Source organism: Gorilla gorilla, chromosome 9 (genome assembly GCF_029281585.2).
Source record: "Gorilla gorilla gorilla isolate KB3781 chromosome 9, NHGRI_mGorGor1-v2.1_pri, whole genome shotgun sequence".
In the NCBI taxonomy this organism is placed as follows: Eukaryota; Metazoa; Chordata; class Mammalia; order Primates; family Hominidae; genus Gorilla; species Gorilla gorilla.
Genome location: NC_073233.2, coordinates 10,069,185 through 10,081,693, shown reverse-complemented (window position 1 = coordinate 10,081,693; position 12,509 = coordinate 10,069,185). Strand labels below are relative to the sequence as shown.

The following is a 12,509-nucleotide window of genomic DNA, read 5'->3' as shown; positions in this document are numbered from 1 at the left end:
TTGGATTAAGTTTCCTATATTAATGATTGCAGTTTAAATGACATTTTAATGTATATTATGTAATCTTTATTAATTTACTAGTATGAGCAACTAGAGCATACATCAAACGTCTTCTAAATCTTAGATAAAAGTGTGATAGGTGATATATTTTGCTTTAAATACTTAGATACTTCTCCCCTTTTCTTTCTTTTTTCTTAAAGTAATGCTGCAAGATTGCAAAGGCAGGTATTGGGAAAGCATAATGTTTAAGTTGTTTTGTGGGGTTCTTCTCTTCCTTAGGTCTCCCATTTTTCTAAGTATGGCCTTCAGGATTCTGATGAAGAGGAGGAGGAGCATCCATCTAAAACTAGTACAAAGAAGTTGAAGACTGCTCCTTTGCCTCCTGCAAGCCAGACTACGCCCTTGCAGATGGCTCTTAATGGCAAACCTGCACCTCCACCTCAGGTAGAGAAAAAAGGACAGTGAATTTGAATGGAATCCGTGATACCGAAGTTGAAAGCAAGTCATTCAGCTAATACAAAGCTGTTTTATGACCCTTGGAACTTTGAAGAGTACAAACATTGGCAATCACGTTGAAACAAGTACAAGGGAGGGCGTGAGGTCTTGCAGGCATCTGTCTTTTTACTGGAGAGATTTAAAGAATTCTCTTGCTGTTTGGATTATTCCTCTACAGATTGTCATTTTTAAACCCTTTGTTCTCTCTCATTTGGACTTGCTGAATTCTCTGCTCAGTGATTAACTTAAGATTTGCTCATGTGGGTTCATGCACAGTAAATTCTGCCTTTATTGACTACCTGATGTGCAGTTTAATCTTTTTCTTTACCTCCATGGTTTTTTAAAAGTTCAATTAGCTTTCTGAAAGGGTTTTTAATCTCCATTTTTTTTAAGTTGTTTGCTTATACTTCGGGTAACCTTGATATTTGTATTTTAATAGTACATAATCTTTATGAAAAATAGTTTTGGAATGTAAATGAATTATTATTTGGCTTGGGGAGATTAGGGCCTACATTGTTTATCGCAATTACTTGTATCATTGATACGGGATTTCTTTGTAAAGCATCGTCTACCTCTCAGCTGCTGAAAGCTAGACCTTTGGTATTTTCCATGCTATAATTCTTATGGCTGCTGAAATGTGTGGTTTTTATGATTTATTAAATAATTTCTTAGGAGGCATTTCTGGAGAATGTGTGTATATACATGTTTGCGCGTACAGGGTGAGGGGAGGCTATGATAAATGTGGGAAACTGGAAATATATTGACTTTTATGTTTATAATCTTTGTAGCATTTAGAATGCCCCTAAGAAATCTCCATTGACAAATGAAATGCTATAGACTTGGTTTTCCAGTTATCCATATTCATTTTGTCTTTCATATGCTTTGTATCATCTCCTTCTTTCCTAATTGTTTATAATCTTATATATATATTTATTATAAATATATATATTTCTGAGGGAAAGAGTCAGATGCCCTTATTTTCTGTAATAAAAGTAATATGTAGGATCTTAAAGATAACCTCTTTCCAGTTGGCCCAGCTGAAAAAGAAAAGCTTCATTTATGGACAGACAGGAAAATGTTTGTAATGTTGACAGTAGTTTCCAGGTTCTTTAATTGCCAGAATAGAAATAGTAGAAAAATAACTATGAACTCCTATATTGACACTTGTGTTTGTGAGAGCTCTTTGAAAAATTGAGCACCCAAAAATTTCAGATCAAGGTTCTAGCAAAAAGAGGTAGTAAGGATTTAAAATGGGCAAGTAGCCTTTTTTTTCCTTGAGAAAGAGTTGTCGCCCAGGCTGTAGTGCACTGGTGCAGTCTCGGCTCTCTGTGGCCTCTGCCTCCCAGGTTCAAGCAGCCTCCTTCCTCAGCCTCCCAAGCAGCTGGGACTACAGGGCGTACCACCATACTCATCTAATTTTTTGTATTTTTAGTAGAGAAGGGATTTTGCCATGTTGGCCTCAACTCATGTTGTCTTGAACTCCTGGCCTCAAGTGATCCTCCCACCTTGGCCTCCCAAAGTGCTGGGACTACAGGCGTGAGTCACCATGGCTAGCCTAAAATGGGCAAGTAGCTTTGACTGAGGAAGTGGAAATGGTCTTTGACCTTTTGGTTGGGAAGAGCAGAAATGAGAGAAATGGATAGAGGTATTTAAATGTCCAGACTTTAGGTTTTGTTTACTTGCATTGTTTTCGAAGGCCTTGAGCTTGGTATATTGGAGCAGAAATGTAGGACTCTAGAGAATTCTTTCATATTTATTGCTCACTGACCCAAGTGAAGCTGATGGGAAATGCCAGTGGTTTGTTATTAGCACCAAAGACCCTACATTTTACTTTGCACGGGGAAACTACTTGTGCCGTTTGAGTATACTGGAAATAGCAGTCTTCTCATCTCTGTGTCAAGATGACTGCATACCATCACCTCACCCCTTAAAGAGGTTGATTGCAAAACTTCAGCTTCTTTTTCTCTTGGGGGAGAGAGGCCTGTTTCTTTAGGTATTTAGGAAGATGTGTATTTTTCTTTAATGGTCACATTTGTTCCATTACCTTTTATATAATATCGTGAGTCCCCTGTTTCCAGTTGGTTCTTAAGCCTCGCTTTTGCTCTTAAAAAAAGCAAGTAAATCTAAGCAACCAGAAAACATAAAGGTAACTAAATTTTCATGTGATCTTCTCTCCTGTACCTTTTAGGTTAGAGAAAATGTTGGTTGGCAGATAAACCTTAGTCACAGAGATGAATTAAGGTAGTTGCAGAGTATTTTGTTCTGTGGTTAGAACATTAGTTTCAAAATCCTGGTCTGGGATCCAATTTCCAGCTGGCTGCATCAATGCCCTGGTAAGCTTGACTTAGATTCCACAGATTTGGCATGGGGCTCAGGCATATTTATATTTTAATGCTTCTCCCCAGGTGGTTGAAATGTGCAATCAGGTTTCAAAACTATGTTGAAAGACCTCAGGCCTTTGGCACTCAGGTAGAGATACGTGTAGGTTTTTACCTCAGCCTTTTTTTTTTTTTGTAAACTTTTTTTTTTTTTAATTATTATTGTACTTTAAGTTTTAGGGTACATGTGCACAGTGTGCAGGTTAGTTACATATGTATACATGTGCCATGCTGGTGTGCTGCACCCATTAACTCGTCATTTAGCATTAGGTATATCTCCTAAAGCTATCCCTCCCCCCTCCCCCCACCCCACAACAGTCCCCAGAGTGTACCTGCCTTATAACTGAAGTGTAACTTGTGTTCAGTAACATCAAGGCAGGCTAATTGGCTTGCTCAGAAACTTAGCATTGTTCACTAAGTGAATCCATTCAAATAAGTTAATGACTTTTTTTTTTTTTTCTGAGGCAAAGTTTTCCTATGTTCCTCAGGCTGGTTGAACTCTTGGGATCAAGCAATCCTTCCCACCTCAACCTCCCAAGTAGCTGGGACTGCAGGTGCATGCCATCATGCCAGCTAATTTATTTATTTATTGTTTTAGAGACAGGATCTTGCTGTGTTGCCCAGGCTGGTCTCAGATTCTTGGCCAAATGAGTATCCTGCCTTGGCCTCCCAATGTGCTGGGATTATAGGCCGGGAGCCACAGCGCCCTGCCTAAATAAGTTTTAAACTTTTTTAAAGGAAAAAAGTGATTATTTTTTGTGGAGGTGGGGCCTCAGTATGCTGCCCATGCTGGTCTCGAACTTCTAGGCTCAAGTGATCCGCCTCAGCCTCCCAAAGTGCTGGAATTACAGGTATAAGCCACCACGTCCAGCCAAAAACATTCTTTACAGTTAGAAAACTAGTTCTTTTTGAGACAGGCAACAATAGTAGTTATATTGGATCAAACTGTTTGCCTGAGAGGACAGTATGAATTATTTAAATATCTGTTTGACCTTGGACTTGTCATTCACTCTGTTGAATGAGGGTGTCTTGATATATCTTACTTTTCCTACTGAATTAAGCAATGCTGTATCATTAGGTATTGGCAGCCTTGTTTCAATGAGGAGCAGTCTTTTGAGAGATCTCAAGTCATTGAAGGTTTCAGTTGTGAAACGTTACCCTCCATATATTTAGACAATCATTTTACAGATATAATGTGTGTAGTTAGTATTTGGAATGGGCCATGCCATTATTTGGAAATAAATATGATGCTGCCTTCAAGAGATTATACTGTAGGAAAGGGAGAGTTAAAATGGTGTCCTCGTTGGCTGCTTCTTCCTATGCGTGCTGTTCTTTTCCATCGACCTCCCAGTAGGCTTTCTCTTCCCTTTCCTCAGTTACTTCTGAGCCATCTTTTTTTTTTTTTTTTAAGTACACTTTTTTTTCAGGACTGGCCTAAAAAGGGTACCTGATCTGCCAAGATATCCAGGAAAATAAGTACACAGACAGCTTTGGGGAGTATGTTGCAGTTACTTAGATATACTTCAACAAAATTTACATATAGGGCATTCTAGGCACTTAACCATAGTTTCATAGTAATTCCCTTCCCCCTTGTCCACTTATTAGATGATATCTTACAGGTTTGAAGTCTGTTTGTGTGAATAGAATAAATAAAACTTTGATCCTTAGCATTCTTCGTAAACATACGACGAGTCCGTTAGGTCTCTAATCTGGTTATTTAATGAAATCCTCTCATGTTATCTGAAACAGTGTTCAAGGTAAGCATCTCTTGCTATTAGCAGTGTTCCTTTGTTGAGTAGTATAGTAAATTGGAACCACTCTCCCCCTCCCCATTTTTTCTTTCCTCCCACTCACTCTCCTTATCTTTTTATAGTTTACTGCTTTCTCTACCATGTGCCAAGCACTGCATTAGGTAATAGAAATAATGAAATAAATAAGTGTTGAACTTAGTGATGTGCTAGACACAGAAAACAGCCATAAACCATTTTATCAAGCCTTCACGACCTGGCCTATTTTATTTATTTTTCTTTTTGAGATGGGAGTTTAACTCTCACCCAGGCTGGAGTGCAGTGGCACAATCTTGGCTCACTGTAGCCTCCACCTCTCAGGTTCAAGCAATTTTCCTGCCTCAGCCTCCTAAGTAACTGGGAGTACAGGCACACGCCACCACACCTGGCTAATTTTTGTATTTTTAGTAGAGACACGGTTTCTTCATGTTGACCAGGCTGGTCTCGAACTCCTGACCTCAGGTGATCCACTCACCTCAGTCTCCCAAAGTGCTGGGATTACGGGTGTGAGCCACCGTGACCAGCCACTGTTCTTAAAATTTAAGTGGGAGCCCTGGGTATCATCACCAGGGCTTTTTCCTCCTTCAGGATTTTTTTTTTTTTTTTTTTTTTTGAGACACAGTCTCATTCTGTTGCCCAGGCTGGAATGCAGTGGCCCAGTCTTGGCTCACTACAACCTCCATTGCCTCCCGAGTAGCTGGGATTATAGGCATGTGCCTGTAATCCCAGGCACATGCCACTACATCGGCTAATTTTTATATTTTTAGTAGAGACAGTTTCACCACCATGTTGGCCAGACTAGTCTTGAACTCCTGACCTCAAGTGATCTGCCCACCTCGGCCTCCCAAAGTGCTGGGATTACAAGCTTGAGCCATCAAACCCAGTCTAGAATTTTTTTTGGTTTGAAAATATTTCAAATATTGGCTTAGTCATTTGCTAACATTTTAGGATATAGGTAATTGAATTTGTACTGTACCAATTAATTTACAGTGTTTCAGCTTTGAGTGTTTACCCTTTTAAATCATAGACTGTTAGTCATAGTTGTTTTTAAAACTGCTTAATAAATGTAAATGTAACTCTTGACATTTTTAAACATAAAGGGATTCTTCCCAGATTAAAATTGTTCCTAATATTATTACTTTGTTTTTTGGAAGAGTAGATAGTGCTCGTATCTTATGTGGTACTGCACAAGTAGAGACCAGCTTAACCTTAGGATTCAGTAACCCAAAAGTTAAATTCCAGACCCAAGATTGTGTTGACTAGAAATTTATTTCTAAATGTTTTTAAGAAAAAGCAGTTACTGGAGACTTTGATATTTGTACCTTTTGTTCTTTTTTTCCAATGGCTTCTGGCAGTGTTAGGAAAAGGTGACCCTGTGTAAACCAGAAAATTGTAGTTGCTAGCTAGATCAAGTAAAGCATAATCTTTGTCTCTGAAGACCACCATTTGTTTCACCATGGGTGCTGGTTTAGGTCCCAGACACCAGGTCATAATATTAGAATGGGATGACTACATGAATCCTTATTTGGATCAAAGTACTGGTTTATCTTGGGGTAATTGATTTTAAATCACTCTAGCAAATCTGCTGCCTTACCTCACCATAGAATGGGCTGAATCTAATAATTGTTATATCATATTCTGAATAAAGTAAATCTGATTTAGAATCTATTTCTGTTTGGTATAATTTAATGCTGCTTTCCTGATCTTTCTGCTGTCTACAGAGCCAGAGCCCAGAGGTGGAGCAGTTAGGGAGGGTTGTGGAACTGGACAGTGACATGGTAGATATCACCCAGGAGCCAGTTTTGGATACCATGTTAGAAGAGAGCATGCCTGAGGATCAGGAACCTGTGTCTGCCTCAACACATATTGCATCTTCACTGGGAATTAATCCACATGTCTTACAGGTGAAGTTCTAACCCACCTTTTTTATAACAAAGCCAAACTAATATTTTATCTCCATTGCATAGGATCAGGTCTCTTCCTTGGTTATTAAGATCATTGAGTGCTCACTGTAATGGGGGAAAAAAATACAAGAATATGGCCAATGTCTGGGCCTCATTCTCTTATTCAAGGAGATAAGGCTATATTGAGAACTAGTAGATAGGGTTTCTGGTTTTAACTGCATTAGAATCCAGAGTCCTAGTTCCAATCCCAATTTTGTTGTGTTTTGTTTTTGAGGCAGAGTTTCTTTGCTCTGTCTCCCAGGCTGGAGTGGAGTGGTGTGATCTCGGTTCACTGCAACCTCCACCTCCTGGGTTCAAGTGATTCCCCTGCCCCAACCTCCTGTGTAGGTGAGATTACAGGCGTGTACCACCACCACACCTGGCTACTTTTTTTTTTTTTTTTTTTTTGTATTTTTAGTAGAGACAGGGGTTTCTCCATGTTGGTCAGTCTGGTCTCGAACTCCTGACCTCAGGTGATCTGCCCGCGTTGGCCTTCCAGAGTGCTAGGATTATAGGCATGAGCCACTGAGCCCGGCCCCAATCCCAATTTTGTAACTTTATTACTTTGTGCAAGTCATATAATAGCTGTGAGTACTGATTTTTCTCTATAAAATATTACTTTGTCTACATCACAGGGTACTTTTAAGACTCTGTATGTGCTCCACAAAATTTAAAAATTTTAGTACCTAGTAGCACAGGTTTCTTTAAGCTATGTCTTTACTTCCCTTTATCCCAGTGCCTTTTGGTGTGTTATGTGTTTCACCTTTGGCTTATGTTTGACTTTAAAATTATTTTATCAGCAAACATAGCAACTGCTGTGTGCCAGGCTCTGGTGAGACGCTATAGATAGAAAGAAGAGAAGTATTATATGAATTCTGCCTTTCAGGCACACACAGTGTAATGGGGTCCATCCATCACACAAATATACTAGCTCTATACACAGCCTTGAGGAGGAACAATATTTTTGGTTGTTGTAAACTGCATTTTTTTTGGTATGGCCTTTTGATTCTGGGAAGCACATTCATTCTATAGATATTGCCTTTTTAGATCATGAAAGCATCATTGCTTACTGATGAAGAAGATGTAGATATGGCACTGGATCAACGCTTCAGTCGCCTGCCTTCCAAAGCAGATACTTCTCAAGAAATCTGTTCTCCCAGACTCCCCATTTCAGCATCCCACTCGTCGAAAACTCGTTCACTAGGTACAGTATAAAAGATGCTATTTTACAAGAAAGCTGTACAGTCATCAAGTCCTGCTTTTCACTTTTCTTCTTCTAACCCAAGTGGACTTCTCTGGCAAGTATCTGCCAAACAACTATACCAGTGACATAAGGGTGCTAAGAGAAATTGTACTCATAAGTATTCAGTAAGAGTAGCCAGGTTTTTTGTTTTTAGAGACAAGGTCTCTCTCTGTTGCACAGACTGGAGTGCAGTTATGCAGTCGCACTTACTACAGCCTTGAACTCTTGGGCTCAAGCAGTCCTCCTGTCTCAGCCTCCTGAGTAGCTAGGACTATGGGCATACACCACTACTCAACTAATTATTTTTTTAAATGTTTATAGAGATGGATCTTGCTATCTTGCCCCAGGCTGGCCTTGAACTTCTGGCCTCAACTGATCATCCTGCCTCAGCTTCCCAAAGTGCTGAGATTACAGGTATGCGTCATTGCACCTGGCAGGAGTGGCCGGTTTTTAAGAACTAGAATTACCTCTGTTTGTGCAGATGCAGAAGTGTATGGAGAAAAAAAGCATTTGTGCTTTGTTTAGGTTCATGTTTTTGTTTGCTTATGAATGTGGATTAGATAGTAAGCTCTGACTTCCCAATTTTTATGACATTACTTAGTTCAGCAAGTTGTCCTGCACTATACTCGTTTTGTGCAGTCCTTACAGCACTGTCTTATTGTCTTCTAGGGACAAGTATTGCTTCTCGTAATGCACAGAGCACATCAGATTTCTACTTTTCACTAAACCTTTTTAAATTCCCAGCGAAGTGATTACATATTTGATTTTAAAGTTTTCTCTTTTCTAGTGGGCTTGTAACTATGTGGGATTGGAAATAAAGTTTTAATATCAGCAAAGAACTTAAGCAGATGTAGTTTCAACATATTTTGAAAGCCAGAGGAACTGACAGAGAGACATTTGTTTATATTGCTTTAAAAACTAAATATTTTTCAATTCTTTTGAGTTCCCTTATTATCAACTTTGCTTTTTAAAAATATTTTTAACTTCCCTTTGGTATAGAGGAAAGAAAGAAAATATATTAACCAATAAAGTATCAGTTAAACATTCTTAATAACCTTTTCCATAATGGATACTACATGAAAATCTGGTACTTCAATAATATTTAACTCCATGCTTTAGACAAAAGCCATGTAAAATTGGGAAACAGGCACTGGTAATAAGAACTGTCCTTCAGCCGGGCACAGTGGCTCATGCCTATAATCATAGCACTTTAGGAGGCTGAGGAAGGAGGATGGCTTGAGGCTAGGATTTGGAGAGCAGCCTGGGCAACATAGCAAGATTCCATCCCTATAATAGCTAGCTAGCTAGATAAAAATTTAAATGTTAAAAAAAATTTTTTTAAAGAACTGTCCTTCAGAAGGCCACATGTACAGTTGTAAGATACCTAGTGTGTTTTTATTTCATTGACTGTAGCATTGTTTAGAGTAGAATAGGAATTTGAGTTTTGATCTTACTTTTATATATGCTAAGAAATCGTTACCTTTAGGATTCTGATAAGGGCATGAGGAGTGGTGCCAGACTTAACCTTGGCTTGTCTCCTGGTCCTGTCACTTTGTAGATTTGGACAAGTCACTTATCTGAGCTCAGTTTTCTCATATATACAATAGGAATGATAATAATGCTAATCATTTAAAAGTTTTTGAGGCCAAGTGCAGTGGCTCATGCCTGTGATTCCAGCACTCTAGGAGGCTGAGGCAGGTGGATCACGAGGTCAGGAGTTCAAGACCAGCCTGGCCAACATGGTGAAACTCTGTCTCTACTAAAAATACAGAAAAATTAGCCAAGCATGGTGGCGGGCACCTGTAATCCCAGCTACTCGGGAGGCTGAGGCAGAGAATTGCTTGAACCCAGGAGGCAGAGGTTGCAGTGAGCCAAGATCATGCCACTGCACTCTAGCCTGGGCTACAGGGCGAGACTCTGTCTCCAAAAAAAAAAAAAAAAGTTTTTGAAGAGTGAAATGAAATAACATATACAAATGACTTATACAGAGTCTGCTGCATATTTTTAAATAATATTAATAGTGTTGTTGCTTTTATTATTGTTGTAGATATCATCATCATCATTAGAATCTTGTCCTGATTTCCTAGTTCAAAGAGTAATTTCTGCAAAATCTGACTTAGCCTGCTTCTGGTCATCCACATCTGATATAAGTAGTTTGATTAAACATTGAATGGTTTCAGCCTTACTGATTTTTGTTATTGTTCAAGAAACAATAGCTTGTGTTTTGTAATAGTCTTTCTCCCCTTCATTCCCTCTTCATTTCAGTTGGTGGGTTACTACAATCAAAATTTACAAGTGGAGCTTTTCTTTCACCAAGTGCCTCTGTGCAAGAATGTTGTACTCCCAGAACAGCATCTTTAATGAATATCCCATCCACATCCTCTTGGTCTGTCCCTCCACCCCTGACTTCTGTGTTCACAATGCCCAGCCCAGCCCCTGAGGTTCCGTTGAAAACAGTGGGTACACGTAGGCAACTAGGCCTAGTCCCTCGTGAAAAGTCTGTCACCTATGGCAAGGGAAAACTCTTGATGGACATGGCCCTATTCATGGGACGCTCATTTCGTGTTGGTTGGGGCCCCAACTGGACTCTTGCTAATAGTGGAGAACAGCTGAATGGCTCTCATGAACTAGAAAATCATCAGATTGCTGATTCCATGGAGTTTGGATTCCTGCCCAATCCAGTAGCTGTTAAACCGTGAGTCACATTTCTTGATGCTTTTTGAGAAAGGCAACATGATAGGTGAAAAAAACTAATCAGGAGGATAGGGCCCTGCTTTGTCATCTTTCTAGAGAGAGAGAGAGAGAGAGAGAGAGAGAGAGAGAGTGTGTGTGTGTGTGTCTCAGTTTTGCTCTGTTTCCCAGGTGTGTGTGTGTGTGTTTTTGAGACTCAGTTTTGCTCTGTTTCCCAGGCTGGGGTGCGGTGGCACGATCTCAGCTTGCTGCAACCTCTGCCTCTCAGTCTGAGGCTCTTCTCCTGCCTCAGCCTCCTGATAAGCTGGGATTACATGCACACGCCACCACACCCAGCTAATGTTTCCTGAGCTCAAGTGATTGTCCTACCTTGGCCTCCCAAAGTGCTGGGATTACAGTCATGAGCCACCTTGCCCAGCCTATCCTTCATTTTTAAAGTTGACTTTGAAAAAATAAAAAACAACCTGTAATCCCAGCACTTTGGGAGGCCAAGATGGGCGGATCACAAGGTCAGGAGATTGAGACCATCCTGGCTAACACGGTGAAACTCCGTCTCTACTAAAAATACAAAAAAAATTAGCTGGCCGTTGTGGCAGGCGCCTGTAGACCCAGCTAGTCAGGAGGCTGAGGCAGGAGAATGGTGTGAACCCGGGAGGCGGAGCTTGCAGTGAGCTGAGATCGCGCCATTGCACTCTAGCCTGGGCAACTGAATGAGACTCAGTCTCAAAAAAAAAAAAAAAAAGAGAAAAGAAAAAGAAAAAACAACAATGTCTCTTGAACCTCACAATTAAGAATACTGATCCTAAACTTAGTTATTCTAGGTTAAGCATTATCTTGTGAATTTTGAAGGTTATTAATATCAATCTTAAAAATTAGATCAAGGGGCCGGGTACGGTGGCTCACGCCTGTCATCCCAGCACTTTGGGAGGCCAAGGCGGGAGGATCACTTGAGGTCAGGAGTTCGAGACCAGCCTGGCCAACATGGTAAAACCCTGTCTCTACTAAAATTACAAAAATTAGCCCAGCGTGGTGGTGCATGTTTGTAATCCCAGCTACTTAGGAGGCTGAGGCAGGAGAATCGCCCTTGAACCCAGGAGGCAGAGGTTGCAGTAAGCCAAGATCACGCTACTGCATTCCAACCTCAGCGACAGTGTGAAACTCCATCTCAAAAAAAAAAAAAAAAAAAATTGGAACAAGCCTAGCTTAGCTATATGCTCATTGTAATTTAGAATCAGTTCTTTAGTATCTAGAAGCTTAGCCTCATGACTTTTGATACCCAAGTATAATTTGAGAAACAGGTATCCCACAATAGCTTTTGGCCCTTGAGTTTTAGCCAGTTCTAAATCTGTTAGGATTCTCATGCTTGTTATAACCTGGCCTAAGAAGCCTTTGTGTTCTGAATGCACTGATCAGATGATTTTTTTTCCCCAGTATGTAGCAGATAAGTTCAGTATAGTTTAAGAAACAAAATTTCTTTAAAACTACAGTGAAATGTTTGCATTCCGTTTGTAATCATAAAAAGAAACAGTGGTTTGGTTGAAGTAAAAATCCTAGCTTCTGTCTTAGGTTCATTTTCTATTCTATTCCTCATTTGCTCTTGTAGCCTAACTGAATCCCCATTCAAAGTTCACTTAGAAAAACTCAGTTTGAGACAAAGAAAGCCAGATGAAGACGTGAAATTATATCAGACACCTCTGGAGCTCAAATTAAAACACAGCACTGTCCATGTGGATGAACTGTGTCCTCTCATTGTCCCCAATCTGGGAGTTGCTGTCATTCATGACTATGCAGATTGGGTTAAAGAAGCATCAGGAGACTTACCAGAAGCACAAAGTGAGTACACACTATGTTTCTAATGTTTGATGTCCCAATAATAGTGGTGGTAGCGTATGTTCACGGGAGGATGAATTTCCTGACACCAGTCTAGTAGGTAAATGCCTGTGCTTGTCATTTTCTGAGGTTGAGTTTAACT

The 12,509-nt window shown here is 39.9% G+C and overlaps 1 protein-coding gene across 15 annotated transcripts in view; it reads left to right on the top strand.

The window, feature by feature from the left end:
* The window catches only part of NUP98 (nucleoporin 98 and 96 precursor), a 119,988-nt gene that overhangs the window by 82,006 nt on the left and 25,473 nt on the right, over positions 1 to 12,509 (top strand). For 7 of the 15 annotated variants that reach the window (XM_055355210.2, XM_055355209.2, XM_055355205.2 and 4 more), the window contains exons 20-25: positions 280 to 444; positions 6,382 to 6,564; positions 7,651 to 7,807; positions 8,168 to 8,260; positions 10,112 to 10,541; positions 12,141 to 12,370. In XM_055355210.2, coding sequence (XP_055211185.2) covers positions 280 to 444; positions 6,382 to 6,564; positions 7,651 to 7,807; positions 8,168 to 8,260; positions 10,112 to 10,541; positions 12,141 to 12,370 — 1,258 coding nt within the window. Of the gene's footprint in view, positions 1 to 279; positions 1,174 to 6,381; positions 6,565 to 7,650; positions 7,808 to 8,167; positions 8,261 to 10,111; positions 10,542 to 12,140; positions 12,371 to 12,509 lie in introns of those variants that run through there. The other 8 variants (XM_004050483.5, XM_019036762.4, XM_019036759.4 and 5 more) reach the window with 2 other exon arrangements.